General features: G+C 37.1%; 1 protein-coding gene across 1 annotated transcript in view; it reads right to left on the bottom strand.

Annotated features, from left to right (window-relative positions):
* Positions 1 to 2,742: 2,742 nt before the first annotated feature.
* The window catches only part of CFTR (CF transmembrane conductance regulator), a 265,793-nt gene continuing 245,626 nt past the window's right edge, over positions 2,743 to 22,909 (bottom strand). Inside the window, exons 25-27 of the mRNA XM_090287405.1 lie at positions 5,508 to 5,680; positions 4,780 to 4,885; positions 2,743 to 3,567 (exon numbers count right to left, since the gene is read on the bottom strand). Of these exons, the coding sequence (XP_090143531.1) occupies positions 3,367 to 3,567; positions 4,780 to 4,885; positions 5,508 to 5,680 (480 nt within the window). The 3' untranslated portion in view covers positions 2,743 to 3,366. The remainder of the gene's footprint in view (positions 3,568 to 4,779; positions 4,886 to 5,507; positions 5,681 to 22,909) is intronic.

The following is a 22,909-nucleotide window of genomic DNA, read 5'->3' as shown; positions in this document are numbered from 1 at the left end:
CACATAAAGGTTAAAAGTATGGAGAAAATTTTACCATTTTAACATTAATCTAATGAAAGAGAGAATACTTCTATTAATCAGACAGAGATGATTTCAGAGTAAGGAAAGTTATTAGAGATAAAGAGAGGTGTTACATAATTATAGAGTGGTCAATATACTCCAAGAAGACACGACAATCTTTAATGTGTATGTGACCAACAGAGGTGCATGTACATACAAAATAGATTAGGCAAAAATGGACAGAACTTAATGTAAACCATGGACTTTGGGTAATTAGTGATAGTGGATTGCAACAAATGTACCTACCACTCTGGAATGGGATGTTGACAGTGCCAGAGGCTGTGCATGTGTTGGAGCAGGAGGGATATGGGGACTTTGTACTTTCTGCTCTGTTTTGCTCTCAATGTAAAAATGCCCTAAAAAAATAAAGGTTATTAATTTTTTGAAGAATGAACTGGAATAACTAGAATTGAGCGGACTCTAAGACTGCCCTCTTGGAGTCACATGTGAAAACTAACCTCTCCAAATAAGTAAAGGCAGGGTTGGCGGGCTTGGCATGTCTAGGGGTCTACTGTCCATCTACCACACCTCATTTGCATCTTCCGTGAAGAAACTCTGCAAGGTTCTTTCGGTTGCCTGCCATCACAGCGAGAGGAGCTACTGCATGTCCACCCACCAGCAGCAGATGAGAGTGGAACTGCTCCACCTCCTGATCAAGAGGAACAAGGAGACATCTGGAGCTGAACTTAATCATCTGAAGGCCCGCTACTCCTTCCGCAGCCCAGTGGCAAAGGTGTGGTGACTATCATGTATCAGAGATTCAGCTAGCAAAAGCAGGCCACCTCCTATGTGTGGACCACCATCAACAAGAAGGCCTGGGCCACTATGAGCAGTATTTCACACAGGACCCTCAAGAACAAGTACCACCGGAATCTGTGCATGGCTGTTATCGGCAGGGCGAGTACTGTCCTGCGCACCACCAAGAGCTCCTGATCACCCTCTCTGCCAAAGCAATAAAGGCATCAGTGGACTTCAGGAAAAGAAAAATAAACTGCAAAGAAGAAAAGGAACCAAAGGAGCTTCACCAATTAAAAACACAGATTTGAACAAAGAAAAGCCACCCAGATTAAGTGTAGAAATACTACTTCTTTTGATGAGTTTTGCTCTCTTATCAAGAGCTATCAGATAGCTACCACTATTTGAATAAGCTTTCAAATAAATAAATGGACCCTCGTGGAATATTTTGTTGCTGTTGTATAAGCCCATTTTAAAACAAAAAATAATTGGAAGTGTCCTAACTCATGAAAGCAGGGACACAAAATGATATTTGTATACATACCTATGTTTATAAAAGCATTATTCAACATAGTTTAAAGGTGGAAGCAACATAAGTGTGTATTTACAAGTGAATGGATAAACAAAATGTGATATATACAAACAATATAATATTATTCCAGCCTTAAAAAAGAAGAAAATTCTGACATATGCTACAACATGGTTGAATCTTAAAGACATTATGCTAAGTGAAATAAACTAGTCATAAAAGGATAAATATGTAATATAGGATTCCTCTCATATGAGATAAAATTGATAGAGGCTTGGAAAAGGGAGAAATACGGAGTTTTTGTGTAATGGCTAAAGTTTCAGTTTAGTGAGATTTAAAAAAAGGATCTGTAAAGGAATGGCGATAATGATTATATAACAATGTGAATGCACTTTATTAAGACCACAAAAAATGGTTAACATAGTAAACTTTAAGTTATGCAATTTTACCACAATATTTAAAAGAAATAAATTTTAAGAGTGTCTCCAATTCATGTGGGATTTTCAAGAAGATATATCTAAAGAAAGTTTCATGGTTTGTACTCCATGATCTTTAGAGATTGAAGTAAGAGATTAATGAGACATGATCAATGAACACATCTGAAAAGAGCTAAGTTTTATACAAATATGTGGATTTTATTGACAAGTGATATTTTCTTACAGTAACAAATACAAGTCATTTTTTAAGGTTAGTGTGAAGTTGGAAGGTAGTGTGTCTTTAATAGAAGTAGCTTGCTATTTTCTTTAGAGCTCCACCTAAGAGGAAACCTGTGTGCTCACACAGGTATGCACAACTGTGTGAACCCAAGGTACTTCATAGTCCCCAGTCAACATCACCCTAACTTTTCCCCCAGGTTAATATATCATAAAAATAGCTAATGCCATTAAAAGTCAAAATTTCAAATATAAAATTTTTATACAAATAGAATTCATAATAATCATTCTTAAAATAAGCCATTTATATGAGTTTGAAACATTATTGAAATAAATACTGTTTCCTATAGAAAATTTCATTTGCCTCACAAAATTAAAAAACAGAAGCATATAAAGCTAATTCATGATTGATTCTTCCTTAATGTGTCTCCCATTCAGTATATACAGTATGAAGTGCATATAGTGAGTCCAAAAACACAAAACATGGTGCCATTCACACTTAGATTTTCAGAATTTAGGTACATACACCTGAAGCCCCTTGGCTTAGCTGCCTGTGTATTCACTACCTGGAGCTTCTGTAAAAAGAAGGATTTTTCTGCACCAATTTGCATTAAAGCATTTTTCTAGCCATCTTTCAGTTCAGAGGGTTTATGAGTTTGTTACTTTCTGGAAGCTGGGGAAAGGCATGTCAACTTCCATATGAAGGGAGCTATCCTATTCCCTACATGTTGTAACAGTCCTCTTTCCAGGTACAGAATGTATTCTGATTATTTGGATTTTTGGTAGAGCGGAATGGTACTAGCCCTGATTTCCAGTATTCAGGAAGCCCTCTGTCCTGACTGATACCTAGATGCTGCAATTATGTATTTTGGTGGAGTGTCTTGTGATTCTTACAGTATTCTAGTACTCACTTGGCAATGGGACAATCTGAATACTTATCAGATGATATAGTTTTGTTGTTAAATATCTTGGAGAGTGTAGAGAAAAAAGGAATATAAATCACGAAAGTTTTCAGTTAATCATATCTCTAAATAGTATGATTATAGTTTTCCAATAGTGCAAATCAACAAATTTCAATAAAAAATAAGTTGAACTAAGCTGGTTGACATTTACAGCCACCTTTCCAATAACTACCAAAGGGAAAAAGTTTTCAGGAAAATCTGGCTTGCAAACACAAATGGTAAATATTCAAGAATTTGAAGTACCTTTCACACAATTTACCACTGCCAGGAAGCCATTTATCCAGACCCATGTGAACATCCTTAATTCCTCTTACTAAAATGTTTCCTTTTAAAAAATAACATCATTCATCCTTGTTTTCTGATGCATAAACTGTTTTCTCATTCAACTCCATGAGTGAGCGTTCCATGCAAATATTCATACTGCTTTCTAAAGCCTGGTTTCTTGCACCTCTTCTTCTGTCTCCTCCTTCAGAGCAGTGATTTTGGATTGAGACTTGTGCTTGCTTGAATTCCGGTGGGGTAAGAGCTTCAGGCGGTCTGAGGGGCTAATGGCTTGCTGGAAGAGGATCTTCTCACTCAGCAGTTTCTGGAGGGAATCATACTGCCTCACTTTGTTCTCCTCTATGACCTAGGGAAGTGGCTATTAGTGAGATCTTGGACAGAAGACATGACGAGAGCAAGGACAGAAAGTGGCATAGGTTCAGAGGAAGATAAAAGCTAAAAGGAAAGCACAATGTGCAGAGGTTTGCAGTCTGAACAGTCAGGGAGATTTCATTTTCACTGCTGAGTCCTTCATCCTCTTGCTTTACTGAGCTTTCACCATCTGTGAAATTACCTGTAACTTTCTATTTTGCAGCTGGAAGATTTTTTTTTTTTTTAAACTAGGATTGTACTGAGCAATGTACTTCTTCAGATAAGTTTAGAGAAACTAAGGGCGCTTTGTCAACCAGAATAATTTTTGTTAGTTCCCTTATATGTTATCTTAAAAATGAGTGGAAGTCCACAACATGATAGTTGGACCTCTTCAACAGGGGATTTGAAGGTTAATTCCAAATTGGTCAAAGTGTGCCTGAGTTTAATATGCCTCCTTCACATGTTCAAGTTGAGCAAACCCAAAACCAGAGAATAGAAGGGTTTTACCCAACTTCCTGAACCTGATCATGGCAGAGCAAGTGGTTGTAAGTCAGCCCCTTAATTTGTTACCTGTAGCTCAGTAATAATAAAGGTAATAACAATCCTTCAGTAAGGAAGCATTTACCTCCAGCAGCCTCAAAAATCTTAACAGAAATGACGTGATACATTATCCCAAGAACTTCCTTGTGACTAAACCTGAGGGAATTTGTAAACATCACCTGAAATAATCTGTGACAGTTTTGAAAGCACAATGAGAAGGTGGTTGGGAGAGGCACTCACCTGAGATCCCAATAATGACTAGAAAAATGAAATAAGCCTTCTAACTATTAAAATTATACATGAGATGCAAGACAATCCAGGCCTGTCCTGGACCCCATCCAAGCAAGATTTAGTTATTAAAAGCATCAGGACTTCAGTCTTTCTTCTGACTTGATCCCCAAATAAAGGACTCAAAAAGTACAGATGTTCCAATTAATTAACATAACTTAGTAATATGCTGCTCTTTTAGATTTATTGAATTTCAACAGCTCAGATCGAAGTGAGAAACTTGTGCAGCTATTTTGAGTTAAGCTAACAAAATGGCTACATGACACATGTTTTAAGGGAGAAATTGTACATTACTGTGATTTGAAAGAACTGTCACATAAGAGATTGTTATAAAAAATTAGTGGCAGAATGAGATCTTAAGTAAATTAAGAATACTCACCAAGAACTGTTGACATTCCAACATTGCTTCTATCCTGTGTTCAGAGAGGATCACTGTACAATCAGCAAATGTTTGTTTTAGGGTTCTTCGAATGATTTGATATGTTCTAGAAAAGAAAGAAAATACCACACGGAACATCACGGAACATCAAATAATATGTCTTTACCTTTGATAATATACTTACTAGTCTATCAATTTAGTCTTTTAAATTACTTATCTTTCTTTAAATACCATTAACATAAGTGTGATCAAAAGTCAGCCACAATCAGTTTTCTAACCATGGGGTAGATTATAAGCTTCCATCAATAAACAGTACAAATATTTTGAAGAAAATTTCACAGAGGTACATTTTTTTTTCATTATATAAAATCACTAGTAGTTCTTTTGTGCTATAAATATTTCATATTGTATAAATAAAATAAAAACAAGAATTGTAAAAATCAGGTTATGCCTATGTAACTAAATAATTCATCATATGTTGACAAGGGGTAGAGTTTGTATGAAATTCCCAAATTACACTCAGAAGAGAACACAAGGCTCTTATACTAGGAAATAAGCACTTGTGTTCATGCCAAATGGTGACTTTTCCACTGAGCAATTATTTCATAGTTGAAGGAGGTTCTTTCACTTGCAGACATAATAGCCTAATGGGAATTTGTCAATATGAAGTAGGACTCGATGATTCTGCTCCCACTGTGTTATTAAATAGCAGGAATTCTGAAACTTACATTGGATCCAAATGAGCACTGGGTTCATCGAGCAGCAGGATCTTTGCCTTACTGAGAACAGATCTGGCCAAGCACATCAACTGCTTGTGGCCATGGCTTAGGACAAAACCCCCATCCAAAAGGACAAAATCAAGCTTCCCAGGAAATTGTTCTATCACAGATCTGAGTCCAACCTGAAGAAAAGAAAGAGTGAAAAAAATACTGTGCTTGGAAAGGGCAGTTGAGATACCATTAGGTTAAATACATTCATAGGAGTTCTAAGTTTAAATTTCATATCAGCCCCACTACTACTGCTATTTGGGTTAGAATGAACAAAAATTTCATCTGTATTATCTTGACAGCTCCAAAGGATCAATTTATGACTTGTATAATTTCTGAACTTCATCATTCAGGAAATCTTCAGTGAGTGTCTATTATCTGTCAGGTATTCCAATCAGGATTGAAGAAATGATAAATGGCACATGGCCCCTGCAAGGATCAGAGTTATAAAGACATACACAAATAATTCATTCATAACTAAATACATGCTAGAAAATATAACATGTAGAGAATGGAGTTATTTATTTTATAATGACAGATCCTTTTATATCACCTTCCATTCTTTACTCTGTCAAAATAGAGCAGGAAAAGTGGCATAAAAGAATCAATTAGAGAGCTTTTTAAAACTACATTTGACAACTTGCTACTCATTTCTTCAATTCATAAAAAATGACTTTAAGAAATTGATTAAACTATGAAGCAAAAAAGGCTGGAGTTAAAATGGTGGCATATTACTAGAAGATTTAAAGGTGCTTAGATATTGAGGTGGAATATGAGAGTTGTGTTATGGTCAATGGCATGTTTTTTATAAGGTAGACAGAAAAAAATAGGTTGAAAATGTCAACAACATATAGAAACCCATTCTTTCAAAATAAGACAAAAATGACTGGAGTCTTAGATCTTTATCACTTCTTCAGATAAATGTGTATTAATGTTTATTTTTTACTGAATATTGCTGAGTGAGGGTTAAAGAGATATGCAGATGATTGTCTACTGTCCTTGGGAAATCTGAGACTCAGATGGAGAGGTAAGATGCAATACTAACTGTAATATAGGCAGAATGAGATAATGGTTTTAAAAAAGACTCATGAGTTCAGTGATGAATTCAGAAATGACCTGCATCACCATGTTTGTTCAGCAAATATTAACTATGTGCCCATAAAATGTATTGCAGATGATATTCCTTCCCTGGACTGGGTTCTCATTAAAGCAATCTCACTATAGAATTCATTAACTCTGGAAAGAATTTCTGAGATGACAGGGAATATAAACATATTAATTAGATAAGGGACTACTCTGATGTATCTGGGAAGATTCAAATAGAACACTACTTTTGGACCCAAGTAGCTGAGAATGTGAGTAAAGAAGACTGGATAGAGAGTTATAGGACCTGTGTTGTTTCTTTGTCTTCAGCCTGTGAGCCTGCTAGTTACCTCCCATCTTAAAACAAAACCCAAACCCTCACTTGCTTCCACATTCTCCTTTAGCTGTTATTCAATATCTATCCCCTTTGTCATCTAAACATCTGAAAAAATTAGCATGCATCCATTGTTTCCACTGACTCACACTGCAGAACATGTTTCACTTCTTCAAGCATCTATTACTTGGCTTATGAGAAACCACCCAATATATGACCATTTTTACTTACTATCATGTGTGTGCAACTCTCCCACTTCCTGTCCCTTGAATCTTGGTCTTCTTGACCCCCCACTCTCTAAACTCTCTTGAGATCTCATTCATTCTTAGGGCATCGATTACCATGGATAAGCTAATGATTTTTTTGAATCCTTATCTCCATCCCTGGTCATCTTCTAAATCCTTCTCCTCATTAATCTTATTACAGGGACCCTAGGACAGGCTACCTTACTCTCTTAAGAATCAAACTATAAATCCCAGATTGTAAATTTGCTAATTCACCATACAAAAATCCCAAGGATCCTGAAATGACATGTTTGACTATCTTATTTCTTTGTTTTAAATATCTACCTGACAAAACAAAACAACTCTCTTAGGTGGCATATAAGATATCCAGAATTGGGTCCCTGCCACTCTTTCAGAAGCATCAAACAGTGTGTGTGTCCTTAGACACCTTGACATACCCTTCTGAATATCTCTGATCATCCTTTAGGGCAGTCAGGCACCTAGCCATGGTACCATTTGTGCAACTTTTCCCTCTTTGACTGTCAGCTTCTTGAGGGTAAACACATGTGCTTTTTAGCTCTGTGTCCTCAGTGCTAATACTGAATACACTGTCAGCCTCAACTCATTCGTGCACTTGTTCAACAAATAAGTACGGAGCTTCTGGAATGCTGACCAAACAAAATAAACATAGTTCAGAAGAATGATAAACCTAAGGAAACATAACAAATGATAAATGAATGAGTTCTGGATTTAGGTCTGTGAATGCAGAGTGTGACTTAAAACAAGTCATTTTGCCTGTTTTTAAAAATATTTAAGGCTCTATAAAATCCTTTAGAGATCAAATTACAAAATTAGAAGTTCTTTAACACTGATATATATGTCAATATTTTATTTCAGATCAATAGATCAATCAGCAGTATTTGAGGATTTTTTTAAGTCAAATTAACCATCAAGAAAAGTATAAATTAGATGGATGTTAACTAGACTTATTGTGGTAATTATTGTGCAATATATACAATTACTGAATTATTATATTGTATACCTGAAATTAATGTAATTGCTAGTGTATATGCCAATTATATTTCAATTAAAAAAGCAAAATATTCTACTGATTAAAAACTGGATTTCTGAAGCCATACAGAAGTGGCTTTGACTCTGCACTCCACCCCTCATTTGTTGATGATGTCAAGTGTATTACTTTAAGTCTTATTTACTTCAGTTGAAAAAAATGGGGAAAGGCTTGCAATGAGGATTAAATGAGGTAATCTGTGGAAAGAGGTTGCCACAGAGTATGGCAAGTGGTAAACACCTAATCCATGGTAACTATTAGTATTGTTGAAGTCTAGAAAATTCCAATGACATGGGCCTGGTCACTGAAACACTACCCACCCATCACAAGTTGCCTAGACAGGTAAATTAGCAGTAAATCCTGCAATACTATTCATTTACATCATACCCTTTGTAATAAGGTTGAGATTTGGGAATAAATGTAGTAGAAAAGCTACTTCCCACTGATAAAGAGCTGAACAAAGTGTATGTTTTTCATGAATAAAACTATTTCTTTACTACAAGTAAAGAATTATTTATGTAAATATATATCACTGTCAATGTTTAGAGAATAAAATTTTTTAAAATGAAGGATAATGAGGCAGATTGGTTGGGGTTGTATTCTGCAACATTTCTATAGCACTCTTTTACTCACTATAAAGTGGTAAAAACCTTTTAAAATCATATTCACTAGAGAAAGGTCAACATAAGTTAGTAAAACTTTAACATTTGAAGTCAGTGAACATTTAACAAATTTATTAATTACCAGATATTGTGATAGGCTTTGGAGAGAAAATAGGAAGCCAGATAGATTAGTAATTATTTTTAAAAAGACACAGGTATTGTTACCAACTCTATGTGGTAATAAAAATAGCTTAAATTAGCCTACTGATTGTTTGGATGTAAATGACTGCTTAGTCCTGTATTCCTCTCTTACTCGATGAGAATTTATTAAATTCTAGGTACTATCTCAGACCTAGGGATTCAAAGATGAATAACACTAGGCCCTGCTTTGAGGGAATACATAGTCCAGATGGAAAGAAAAACAATAAATGAGAAATTACTGTTCAAAGAGAGAAGTGCTATGGGGAGAAAAATATTGAAGAGACAATTGCTATAGAGATCATTTAATTTAATAATCTTTAGGAGTACAATTCTTTATATTAAATATATATACAAATATATACATATTCCCAATATAATGTTATTTATAATATTGTCATAGCCATTTTTAATAGATTAAAAATAATTACACCTGTGCACAGAAAAAGTCAGAAATAGTAATTGAGGATTTGGTTTTTATCTTTCTTATAAAGCTGAAGGTTGTTATATTCTTTCCATGCAATTATTAGAGTTCAGTTTTGTCTCAACTCTTGTTAAACTTGCAATGAAAAGAAATGTGCTTTTTTTTCACTTGGAATTTCTTATAACTGTATATCTGAAACTGCTAATTACACAATGTGTGGTGTATTATGGTTTTTTAGTGCAATTTCTTCTCTAGATATGCTTTGAATGAACTGTGGGTATTGTTAATATTAATTTATATTTGTCTCATTTTGTATATATGTGTAGTGTGTTTGTAAGTGTATGTGGTTCATAATCTGACAAGGCATGAAGCTCGAAGCTCAGTTTGGCTATAATTAAATTCCCCTTCCCTTATTTTTATTTATTTTTGTACTGTGATGATTAAATAAAATGTACTGACCATCCATTAAAAATAAAGTAAAATGAAATAAAAATAAATATAGCCTGCCACTGAAGACTGGTCTGTAGCTCCCACTGCTCAGACCACTGAATAGGTAGAGACAACCATTGAGTGGTCTTAAGCTATTCTCTCACAAACTCTTAAACAGTATAGAAGTAAGCTTGATGAAAAAATAAACTGTTTTTAAAAAATAAAAATAAAAAATGCAAACTTTAGCTTACCTGTATCTAAACTAAGGGGAATTAAAAATTACTGGACTCTAAACATTTCTAATAATTTTCATTCTAATTTATCATTAAAAATAAATAAAAACACAATTTTTAGATAAAAGAACTGTAGAACAAAGACTCTGCCAGCTTTATGCTGTTGAGTAACCATATGTACTTCCAAAATTTCCATTTAGAAAGAAGTTTGTTTTATGATATATCAAACTAAAAAACATTTAACAGTCTGTAAAGGACTAAGATTTTCTTTAAAATGTTGACATTTGCTATTGCTTCACTCTGGAATGTCATTGTGGAGCAAGAGTTTGCTCTTGTGACAAGGAAGCATGAAAAAATAAGAAAAAGTGAATTGTGGTTGGGCTGAATAGTCCATTAGTAGGCAGTTACAAAAATAGATACTCTGAACTCCTTTAGACACCCTTTTGCCACTCTGCAGGTTTTTCAAGGGCAAATCTTTAACTTAAAGGGTAACTATTTCTGCTATTTAGCTTCCTCTTTAAAGTAATTTACTTGCCTATGAATGTTTAAAAAAGGAAACTATTTTATAAGTAATTTCATAAGCAAACAATTACCAAAAAAGCCTTCATTCTAAAACCAACAGACCTACTATCTAGATTATGAGTAACACTGAGAGAGCTCACTGTGGTGAAAGTCAAAAGATACTGCTGTTCCTGCATCCACCAATAACCTCAGCATAGTTCCTCAGATTTCTGAAGACTCAGTATCCTCATTAGTGATGGTAACACCTGTTATGTATTCATCATAAGGTCATTTTCATAATGTGTCAGACATGATTTATTTATTTAAATAAATTAAATCATTCATTCATTCATTCAATCAATATTTACTTAACACAATCCATGTGATCAACACCACTCCATGCACAGGAAATACTGCAGTAAGTAGACATGATCCCTGTCCTTATGGAATCCACAACTGGTGGGGTACATTGGCAAATTAAGAGATGAATCTATATCTTATGTGAAAAGTATGATTAAAGGGGGACAGGTATAGGGTTACACTTAGAAGGGCTCCTCCCTTGGATCTGGAGCATCAGGGCAGTTTTCTGGAAAGAATCAATGTTTAAGGAGAGGCCTGAATGATGGGTAGGAGTTCACCTAGGGGAAAAGCAGTGAAGGGCTGGCAGAGTTTTCCAGGTACAGAGAACAGTGTGTGAAGACGCTTCTGGAGAAAGAGAGCACATGGTGCTTTAGAGAAACCGAAGAAATTCAGTATAGCTGGATCACGGTAAGTGGGAGATATTGGACAGTGATTTAGAAATGCAGGCAGACACCAAATCACAAAGGACCTTGTAAGCCACCTTAGTAATATGAACTTTGTCCAAAGGAAAATAAGGAGCCACAGGAAGGGGAGAAACAATAGATTAGAGACAGAGTTTAGGAAGTTCACCAGAGCTGCAGAGAGCTAAATGAACTATAGAAAAGGGAAACCAGCCAGGATACTCTTCTAAAAATTCACATGAGAGTTGTAGTGGTGTCAGGTGGGGATGTGTAAAAGTAAATACATTCAAGATATTTGCAGGAGACACCCTTAGCAGGACTTGACATGTGGATAAATAAAGAACCAGCAAGTTAAGAATAAGTTCCAGGTCTTGCCTCTGGGTAATTTAAGGATGATGAAGCTATTCACTGGGATTAGGAACACAGGACAATTGTGTGGATGGTGAACATAAAGAACTTGTCCTTGCTGAGATGTGAGATGCTGTACTTGCTTCATCCCTTTACCACATAAAAATTATAACCAAACTGCAGAACAACCATCATTGAGAACTGCCTGATGTTTAGCTGAACAGAAGTATTATAACTAAGGATATACAGAAGAAGCCACATGAAGACTGGTAGGAGGGGTGGAGACATGGAACAGGCCAGTCCCACACCTACATGTAGTAGTTAAAAATGATCAGGGATATCTTGGCTGTAGAGGTTCCAGCTGAGGTAGTAGTCATCACCATACCAGGCTCCTCAGCCCAGGGTTGAGATGTTGGGAAGAGAAGTACTCATAACTTAGGGCTATGCAAATCAGCAGATAGTGTGGCTGAGTGAGACAGTGCTTCTGGAGTCTCAGGTGTTCTTCGTAAAGGGCCCATACATGGACTTATGTGTTCATGGACTTACTCACTCTGATCTCCAGTGTTAGGGCAGCAGCTCAAATGGCACCAGAAACATATAGGGAGGAACTGAGTTGTCTGGCTTCAGGGCAAGGACTGGAGGTGCAGCTTTCTCCCAAATATAAGCACTGGCAGAGCTATACTGTTCCTTCGCTAAGCTCTTCCCCTATTCCCCTACATGTGAAGGTAGGAGCCATATTTGAGTCTCTATGAACCTGGCTAACACTGTTTGCCCTTCCCTGATGATAACATGAGACACTGCAACACCCAACTTGTAGGCTTAGCAAAGCAGATTCAAGTGGATTTTCCATTCAAATGGTTTGTCTTGGTTCATGCTTTGAACTTTTCTAAAATTTCTCAAAAGTTAACAAACTTTAAACAAATAGCTATAATCACAGGCAGATCTCAAGCAAATCAGCCTAAGGATCAATGCCTCCCATTGACATACCAACAGCAATCCATTCTTAACTACAACACACACAAGAGACACACCTGAGTCTCCAACAGACTGCTTAGGCCCAGACTGGTACACAATCTGACACCACCAGGGGCAGATCCAGGAGGTGCAGATCAATCTAAGAAGCAGCAGCAAACAAGAAGAGTCACAAAAATGGAGAGACAGAGAAACAACGCCCCATCAAAAAGAAAAAAAGAATCCCCCAAAAGAATGCTAAATGAAATAGAGGTAAGCAAACTATCAGATATGGAATTCAAAAGATGGATTATAGGGAAGCTGAATGAGATCAGTGAACTCAAAGAAAACTACAAAGATCTCCAGGGAAACTACAAGAAACTTACTGAGAATTACACCAGCTTGAAAAAGGACATAGAAGCTATCAATAAGAACCAGGAGGAAATGAAGAATATAATTTCTGAATTGAAGAACACAGTAGGAGGAATTAAAAGCAGGCTAGAGGAAGGAGAAGATTGGATCAGGAGCTGGAGGACAACGTAGAAAAAAATTCCCAGAAATGCAACAAAATGAAAAAGGACTGAAAAAGAATGAAGAGGTGTAAAGACAGCTTCAGGGAAACATGAAACGTAATAATATCCATATCATAGGAATTCCAGGAGAAGAAGAAGAGCAAGGGATAGAAAACCTCTTTGAAAAACTAATGACAGAAAAGTTCCCTAACTTAATGAGAGAAAGAGTCACGCAAAGTCCAGGAAGCACAGAGGGTCCCAATGGAGATGAACCTCAACAGGCCCACTTCAAGACACATCATAATTCAAAATTGAAATGGAAACATTGAAAGACAAAGAGAGAATCCTAAAAGCAGTAAGAGAGAAACAGCTAATAATATACAAGGGAGCTCCAATAAGGCTAGCATCAGATTCCTCAACAGAAACACTACAAGCCAGAAGGGAATGGCAAAAAATATTCCCAGCAATGAAAAACAAGGGCCTACAACCAAAAATACTCTACCCATCAAGGCTCTCACTCAAACTGGAAGGTGAAATAAGGAGTTTCCAAGACAAAAGAAGGCTAAAAGAATACATCCCCAGCAAACCAGCATTGCAAGAGGGGCTAAAGGGTCTGCTTTAAAAAGAAACAGAGAGAGAGAGAGAGAGAGAGAGAGAGAGAGAGAGGAACACAAGTACAAAGAAGGAAACTGACAATGAATAAGTAACTATCAATAATAACCTTAAATGTAAATGGATTAAATGCATCAAAAGACATAGCATAGCTGGATGGATTGGAAAGCATGACCCACATATAGGCTGTCTAAAAGAGACCCACCTTGGAAAACACGGTCTACACAGACTGAAAATGAAGGGATGGAATAAAGTGTTTCAAGCAAATGGACATGAAAAAAAAGCTGGGGTAACAATACTTATATCAGACAGAACAGATTTCACAGCAAATGCCATAAAAGAAGACAAAGAAGGACATTTCACAATACTTAAGGAAAAAATCCATCAAGAAGATATAACCCTTATAAATATATATGCACCCAACATAGGAGCACCCAAATATGTAAGGAAAAATTTGAAAGACTTTGGGAAGAATATAGACAGCAATACACTCATAGTAGGGGATTTTTAAACCCCACTGTCAACAATGGACAGATCTTCAAAGCAAAGAAACACCAAAGATATTGAGACATTGAACAACACACTAGATCAAATGGACTTAGTTAATATATGTAGAAATTTTCACCCCAAAGAAGCAAAATATCCATTCTTTTCAAGTGCACATAGAACATTTTCAAAGATAGACCACATGGTAAGACACAAAACAAGCCTCAACACATTCACAAAAATTGAAATTATATCAAGCATCTTTTCAGACCGCAATGCCTTGCAACTGAAACTCAACCTCAAGGAAAAAACTCAAAAACATTCTAACTCATTAAGAATGCTATTAAATAATGAATGGGTTAAAAATGACATCAAGAAAGAAATCAAAAAGTTTCTGGAAACAAATCATAATTAACATACAATAACCCAAAACCTGTGGGACACAGTGAAAGCAGTCCTGAGAGGAAAGTTCATAGCAATACAGGCCTACCTAAAAAGGATAGAAGAATCTCTAATAAAAAATCTAACCCTACAGCTACAAGAACTAGAGGAACAAAAACAAATAAAGTCCAGAGCAAGTAGAAGAAAGGAAATCATTAAGCTCAGAGCAGAATTAAATGACAAGAGACTAAGCAAACAATTCAAAGATCAACAAAAGTAGGAGCTGGTTCTTTGAAGAAATAAACAAAATTGACAAACCTTTAATAAGGCTCATTAAGAAAAAAAAGAGAGGACCCAAATAAATCAAATCAGAAATGAAAGAGGAGAAATCACAACCAATATCAAAGAAATACAAAGGATTGTAAGAAATTATTACAAACAACTGTATCACAAGAATTTTGACAACCTAGATGAAATGAAATTTCTGGAAACATATAATCTTCCAAACCTGAATCAAGAAGCAGAAAGCCTGAACAGACCTATAACAACTAATGAAATTGAAGCAGTAATCAAAAAACTCCCAGCACAAAAAGCCCTGGACTGGATGGCTTCACAGGTGAATTTTACAAAACATTTAGGAAAGAACTAACTCTTATCCTTCTCAGACTATTCCAAAAAAATCCAAGAGGAGGGAAGACTCCCAGACTCTTTCTAAGAAGCCAGTATTACCCTAATTCCAAAACCAGTCAAGACACAACAAGAACAAAAACTACAGGCTAATATCGCTGATGAACATAGATGCTAAAATCCTCAACAAAATATTGGCAAACCAGATCCAGCAACACATTAGAAAGATCATACACCACGATCAAGTGGGATTCATCCCAGTGAGATGCAAGGAGGGTTTAATATTCGCAAATCAATAAATGTAATACACCACATAAACAAACCGAAAGACAAAAACCACATGATCATATCAATAGATGCGGAAAAAGCATGTGATAAAGTAAAACACCCATTTATGTTGAAAACTCTCAGCAAACTGAGAATAGAGGGAGTATACCTCAACATAATAAAGGCCATATATGAGAAAACTGAAGTCAACCTCATATTCAATGGGCAAAAACTTAAAGTATTCTCTTTGAGGTCAGGAACAAGACAAGGATGTCCACTCCCTCCAATCCCATTCAACATAATGTTGGAAGTTCTAGCCACAGCAATCAGACAAGAAAAAGAAATAAAAGGCATCCAAATTGAAAAAGAGGAAGTAAAACTGTCATTATTTGCAGACGACATGATAGTGTACATAGAAAAGCCTATAGACTCCACTAAAAAACTACTTGACATAATAAGAAAATTTGGCAAAATGGGAGGCTACAAAGGCAATATTCAGAAATTAAAGGCATTTCTTTACACCAATAATAAAATATCAGCAATAGAAAATAGAAAAAAAATCCCATTTATCATAGCAACAAGAAAAATAACGTACCTTGGAATAAACTTAACTAAGGAGGTAAAAGACCTGTACTCAGAAAACTACATAACACCGAAAGAAAGAAATTAAGGAAGATACAAATAAATGGAAGCATATATCATGTTCATGGATGGGAAGACTCAACATTATTAAAATGTCCATACTACCCAAAACAATTTATAGATTCAATGCAATCACTATTAAAATACCAATGACATGTTTCACAGACATAGAACAAATACTTCAAAAATTTATATGGAACCAAAAAAGAGCCTGAATAGCCACAGCAATTTTGAGGAAGAAGAACACAGTAGGAAGAATCACAATATCTGATACCAAACTATACTACAAGGCCACGGTAATCAAAAGAGTCTGGCACTGGCATAAGAACAGACATATAGATCAATGGAACAGAATAGAGAGCCCAGAAGTAAATACAGGTCTATATGGTTAATTAATATTTGACAAAGGGGGAAGGAGCATAAAATGGAGTGAGAAGTGCCTCTTCAACAAATGGTGTTGAAAGAACTGGACAAGGATATGCAAAAAAAAATAAAACTAGGTCACCAACTTACACCATACACCAGAATAAACTCAAAATGGATCAAAAACTTAAATGTAAGCTGTGGCACTATATAAGTCCTAGAGGAAAACATAGGCAGGAAACTTTCAGATATCTCATGTAGCAACATTTTCACTGATCTATCTCCTAAGACAAGGGAAATAAAGGAAAGGATAAACAAATGGGACAACATCAAACTAAAGAGTTTCTGCTCAGCAAAAGAAAACATCAGCAAGATGAAAAGGGAACCAAACATATGGGAAAATATATTTTCCAATGATACCTCAGACAAGGGATTGATCTCCAAAATATATAAAGAACATACACATCTCAACACCAAGAAGACAGACAGCCCCATTAAAGAATGGGTAAAGGACCTGAACAAACACTTCCCCAAAGAGGACATACAGATGGTCCATAGAAATATGAAAGAATGCTCAACATCACTAGCCATCAGAGAGATGTAAATAAAAACCACAATGTGATACCACCTCACACCAAGCAGAATGCCATCATCAACAAATCAACAAACAACATGTGCGGGTGAGGATGTGGAGAAAGGGAACCCTAGTGCACTGCTGGTGGGAATGCAGACTAGTGCAGTTACTATGGAAAACAGTTTGGAATTTCCTCAAAAAAACTAAAAATGGAACTGCCTTTAGAACCAGCAATTCCATTGCTAGGATTATATCCAAAGAATCCTGAAACACCAATTCAAAAGAACCTTTGCACCCCTATGTTCATAGCAGTGCTATTTACAATAGCCAAGTGCTGGAAACAGCCTAGGTGTCCATTTGTAGATGAGTGGATCAAAAAACTGTGGTACATTTACACAATGAAGTATTATGTAGCAGAAAGAAAGAAGGATCTTCTACCATTTGCAACAACATGGATGGAACTAGAGAGAATTGTGCTCAGTGAAATAAGCCAGGTAATGAAAGAAAAATACCTTATGCTATCACCTATTACAGGAGACCAATAAACAGCACAAGCAAATGAGAAAAATTGAACCAGAGAATACAACAAGGATGCCAGCCTGTTAAACCAAGCATGCTGTTGTCCGGGGACAGCCAACTGACCTGGAGTCTGTTATATCCTTCCCCATGTGGAAGGCCACCCTCCCCTCCACAACGCCACTCTTATTAGGGATTTCTGGCCCCAAGGGTAGGTAGGATGACGGCCATGTCCAGCTTGAAGCAGCTAGAGGAGCATGAGACCTATGACCATTGTTCTTTATAAGATTATAAAGGGTCTTAAGTTTGAGAGGGGCGGAATTGTTATAAAATTTTAATTAATTTTTTTAAAAAGGAAGAAGAATATAGGAAAGGGTGTAGCTAAAGAACTTGTATGCATGACCAATGGACATGAACTAAGGGTGATGGGATTGCTGGGGGATAGGGGGTACTGGGCAGAGGGGAGCAAAGGGGAAATATATTTGTAACTATTGTAACAACATAATCAATAAAATATATAAAAAGAAAAAGACACACACCTGGAGCACCTAGCTTAGATGACCAGGAAGACTGCACCTCTGGGCTGCATAGGACACCTATTAATAAGGCCTTTTACCAAGACCAGAAGACATAGAAGCTCTACCTTATACATAGAATCAAAGACAGGAAAGCAGACAAAATGAGGACACAAAGAAATATGTCCAATATAAAAGAACAGAACAAAACTCCAGATAAAGAACTAAACAAAATGGATACAAGCAATCTACCGGATGCAGAGGTCAAAACACTGGTTATAAAGATGATCAGTGAACTTAGGAGAAGAGTAGACGAATTTAGTGAGAACTTCAACAAAGAGATGGGAAATATAAACCTGGAGACAAAAAAAATATAAAAAAGAACTAGTCAGAATAAAGAATAAATAACTGAAATTGAGAATTCATTATATGAAATCAATAGTAGATTAGATGAAGCAGAGGATTGAATCAGAGATTTGGTAGAAAAGGTAAAAGAAAACACCCAGTCAGAGCAGCAAAAAGAAAAAAGAATCCATAAAGTGAGGATAGTTTATAGGGTCTCTGGAACAACATCAAATGTACGAACATTCACTTATAAGAATACCATAAGGAGAAGAGAGAAAGCAAAAAATAAAAATCCTCTTGAAGAAATAATGATGAAAATTTTCTCTAATCCAATAGACATAAAAGCCCATGAGGCATAGAGTCCCAAACAAGATGAACCCAAAGAGGCCCACACCAACACACATTATAATTAAAATGCCAAAGATTAAAGACAGAGAATCTCAAAAGCAGCAAAAAAAGCAGTTATTTACCTCTGAAGAGATCCCATAAGACTGTCAGCTGATTTCTCAACAGAAATTTTGCAAGCCAGAAGGGATAAGCACAAAATATTCAAAGTGATGAAAAGCCAGAACTTAGATTTCTCTACTCGACAAGGCTACCACTTAAAATGAAAAGAGAGATGAAGAACTTCCCAGACAAAAAAAAAGAGAAAAAGCTAAAGGAGTTCATCACCACCAAACCAGTATTACAAGAAATGTTAAATGAAATTCTTTAATAAGAAGAAGGGGGGAGGTTTTCTACTTCCGGCCAAGATGGAGGCTTAGACGGACACGCTCGGTCTCCCTCTACAACTAGAGAGGAATACAACTACTTCAAAACAAAAGATACCTAGAAATTCCAGAAAATAAAACTGTGCGGAAGCCCAATGTACAAAGTTATAAACCAGCGGCGCCCTTTGGGCAGGTAAGAGCGAAAGTGGGCGGTGCTGTTTGCGGTAGCACCAGGGACAGCGGCGGGGAGAGCGGTCTTAGCTGCAGTCTAACCCCGGCACCTTGTGACCCCAGCGCTCGGAAAAGCAGCCACCACATCACCCCGAACAGTGAGGCTCAGAGGGCGGGAGGACGGATCCCAGTCTCCTAGCAGAATAACTGTGGGAATCCATCTTGGACCCCCGCCCCCACACAAAGCGCCACAGCATTGCAAAATAGGTTGTGGGTAGCCACTGGTTGCTCAGCAGTGACGACAAAGTGCCACAGCGCAGTGAGAAAGGTTGCTGGACCACCGCTGGTCGCTGGGTTGTGATGAGTACACAGGCACTGCCCCCTATAGCCGGCCCAAGAAAGCAAAATGCATCTGTCAAAATGAGGCAGACAACTATAGAAATCCCAGTGGCGCAGCTCACCAGGCAACAGATGAAGAACCTGACAGATGATCAAATAAGAAACCTGTCAGAGGCTCAGTTCAGGGCCATTATTATCAGGTGGCTTACAGAATTAACAAAAGATCTGGAAACAGATGAGAAAGAATTGAAAAACACTTATACTGAAAGGAACAAAACCTCATACGAGACAGATGGTGAGAAAGTAAAATCCAGAGTTCAAATCAACAAACCAGAACATAGAGAAGGAACAAACAGTCAACCAGTGCAGAGAGAGGAAAGGGAAACAAGAATGAGAGGATTAGAAAACTCTGGGACAGCTATAAGAGATCGAATATACCGATTATAGGATTGCCAGAGGGCGAAGAAGAAGAACTAGAAATTGAAAAATTAAGTGGAAATATAATAAAGCCGAACTTCCCAAACTTGGGGAAGGAAATAGACTTACAGGTCCAGGAAGCACAGAGAGTTCCAAAACAACTGGACCCACGGAGAACCACTCCAAGACACATTATAATCAAAATGTCAAAAGTTAAAGATAAAGAGAGAATCTTAAAAGCAGCAAGAGAGAAGAAAAGAATCATGTACAAAGGGGTCCCAATTAGACTATCAGCTGACTTCTCAAGGGAGACCCTGCAGGCAAGAAGGGACTGGCAAGAAATATTCAAAGTAATGAAAAGCAAAAACCTACAACCACGAATACTTTATCCAGCGAAGCTGTCATTCAGAATAGAAGGGCAGAGAAAGTGTTTCCAGGACAAAATAAAACTGAAAGAGTTCATTAGATCCAAACCACTGTTATATGAGATGTTAAAAGGACTGGTTTAGAAAAAGGAGGATCAAAACTATGAACACTAAAATGAAAACTGCATCACAAGAAACAACAGAAGCTGGGGAATTGAAGCAAAGGCAAACTAAATAGGCAATGAGAGTGGAAGGAGAACTATAGATATGGGAAGCATATTGGGGGGGGAGGTCAGCAGGGAAGGGGAAGGGGAAGAGGGAGGGAGATGGTATAGGAATTAAGAAACATCGTAGGAGGGAATGGAATAGACAGAGAGAGGTTGAGAAGAACTATATGTACAACCAATGGACATGGACTAAAAGGGGGGGACAAGGGGAGGGAGGGGGGCCACCGGGTGGAGGGGAGCAGAGGGACGGGAAATTGGAACAAATGTAACACTGTAATCAATAAAACACATAAAAAAAAGAAGGCGGGAAAAGACTAAAAATATAAATAATAAAATGGCAATGACTACATTTCCATCAACAATTACTTTAGCTATAAATGGATTAAATGCTCCAATCAAAAGGCATAGGGTAGCTGAATGAATAAGAAAACAAGACCGCTTACGTACACTGTATATAAGAGACTTGTTTCAGATTGAACACACAGACTTAAAGTACAGAAATTAAAACATATCTCATGAAAATGAAAACAACACAAAAAGCTTGAATGGGTAAATAAGTATTACATAAATACAATGGAATATGACTCAACCATAAAAGAGAAAGAAATCTTGTCATCTGCAACAACATAGATGGATGAACAAAGTATTGTGCTGAGTAGAGTAATGTAAGTTAGATAAACACAAATGCCATATGATTTCATTTATATGAGCATCTAAAAAACAAAATAAACAGACCAACAAAACAGAAACTCATATACAGAGAACATTTTGATGTTTACAAGGGATGGATGAAGAGGGTAAGGGATTAAGAAATACAAATTGGACTTCCGGCCAAGATAAAGGCCTAGATAGACATGTTGTATCTCCCTCCACAACTAAGAAGGAATACAACTATCTCAAAACTAGAGACAACCAGAAGTTCCAGAAAATGGATCTGCATGGAAGTCCAGCAAACAAAGATATAAAGAAGAAATGCTCATCCAGACAGGTAAGAGGGATGGACTCAGGGCAGAGAGGAAGCAATGTGGCAACAGCAGCAGCAGCCTGGCAGAAAGTGCAGTCACACATTTTAAAAAGTTGGGAGGGACACCTGGGGAGTGGTCCCAGCACCAGACCATAATGCACAGTTATGGTTCCAGTGCCAGGGAAAATAAAGCCTTATTGCTTCTGACTGAAAAACCTTGGGGGTTGGAGTGGAGGAAGAAACTGCCAGTTTCTCATCAGAGCCTGCTTGTTTAAAGAGCCCTTATAGTCCTAGAATGTCCACAAACCCACCCACTCTGGGAATGACGACCAGGGCAACAGCTAGAGGGGTATCAGTCCCATACAAGAAGTGGGAGGAGTGCCTGGAAAAGGGGTGAGTGTGGAGCAAGTGGCATTGTTCCCTCTCAGACCTCTCCCCCACATACAGCGCCACAACGTAGAGAAATGGGTCACCCTGTACTGATGAATATCTAAGGCTGCACCCCTTTCAATGTAACAGGTGTGACAGCTCTACCTAAGATACAGAGGCAAACAAATAAGGGAGCCTGTCAAGATGAGGAGACACAAGTATGGCCCAGAAGAGGGAATGGATCAAGGTTCCAGTGGGAGAACTAAGCTATGAGGAGATAGCCAACCTAACAGATAATGAGATAATCAACCTAACAGATGTGGAGTTCAAAACACTGGTGTTAAAGATGCTCAAATACTTGACAGATATGCTTAAGTATGGCAAACACATAAGGGAAGGAGGGAAGGCAATGCTAAATGAAATGGAGGAAAATCCACACAAAACCAATGGTGAAGGGAAGAAAACCAGGGTTCAAATCAATTATTTGGAACATAAGAAAGAAAAAAACAGTCAGCTAGTACAGAAGGAGGAATAGAGAATTGAAAGAAAATGAGAAGAGGTTTAAGAACCTCTGGGATAACTTTAAGTGTGCCAACATCAGAATCATAGAGGTGTCAGAAGGAGAAGAGGAAGAGCAAGAAATTGAAGGCTTATGTGCAAAAATAATGAAGGAAAACTTTCTTAATTTGATGAAGGAAATAGACATATAAGTCCAGGAAGCACAGAGTCCCAAACAAGCTAGACCCAAAGAGGACCACACCAAGACACATCATAATTAAAATGCCAAAGATTAAAGGTAAAGAG

This window comes from Furipterus horrens, unplaced genomic scaffold (assembly GCF_987537825.1).
Source record: "Furipterus horrens unplaced genomic scaffold, mFurHor1.1.pri manual_scaffold_9, whole genome shotgun sequence".
NCBI classification, from domain to species: Eukaryota; Metazoa; Chordata; class Mammalia; order Chiroptera; family Furipteridae; genus Furipterus; species Furipterus horrens.
Note: the sequence above shows the minus strand (reverse complement) of the source record. Positions and strands in the feature narration are given on the sequence as shown.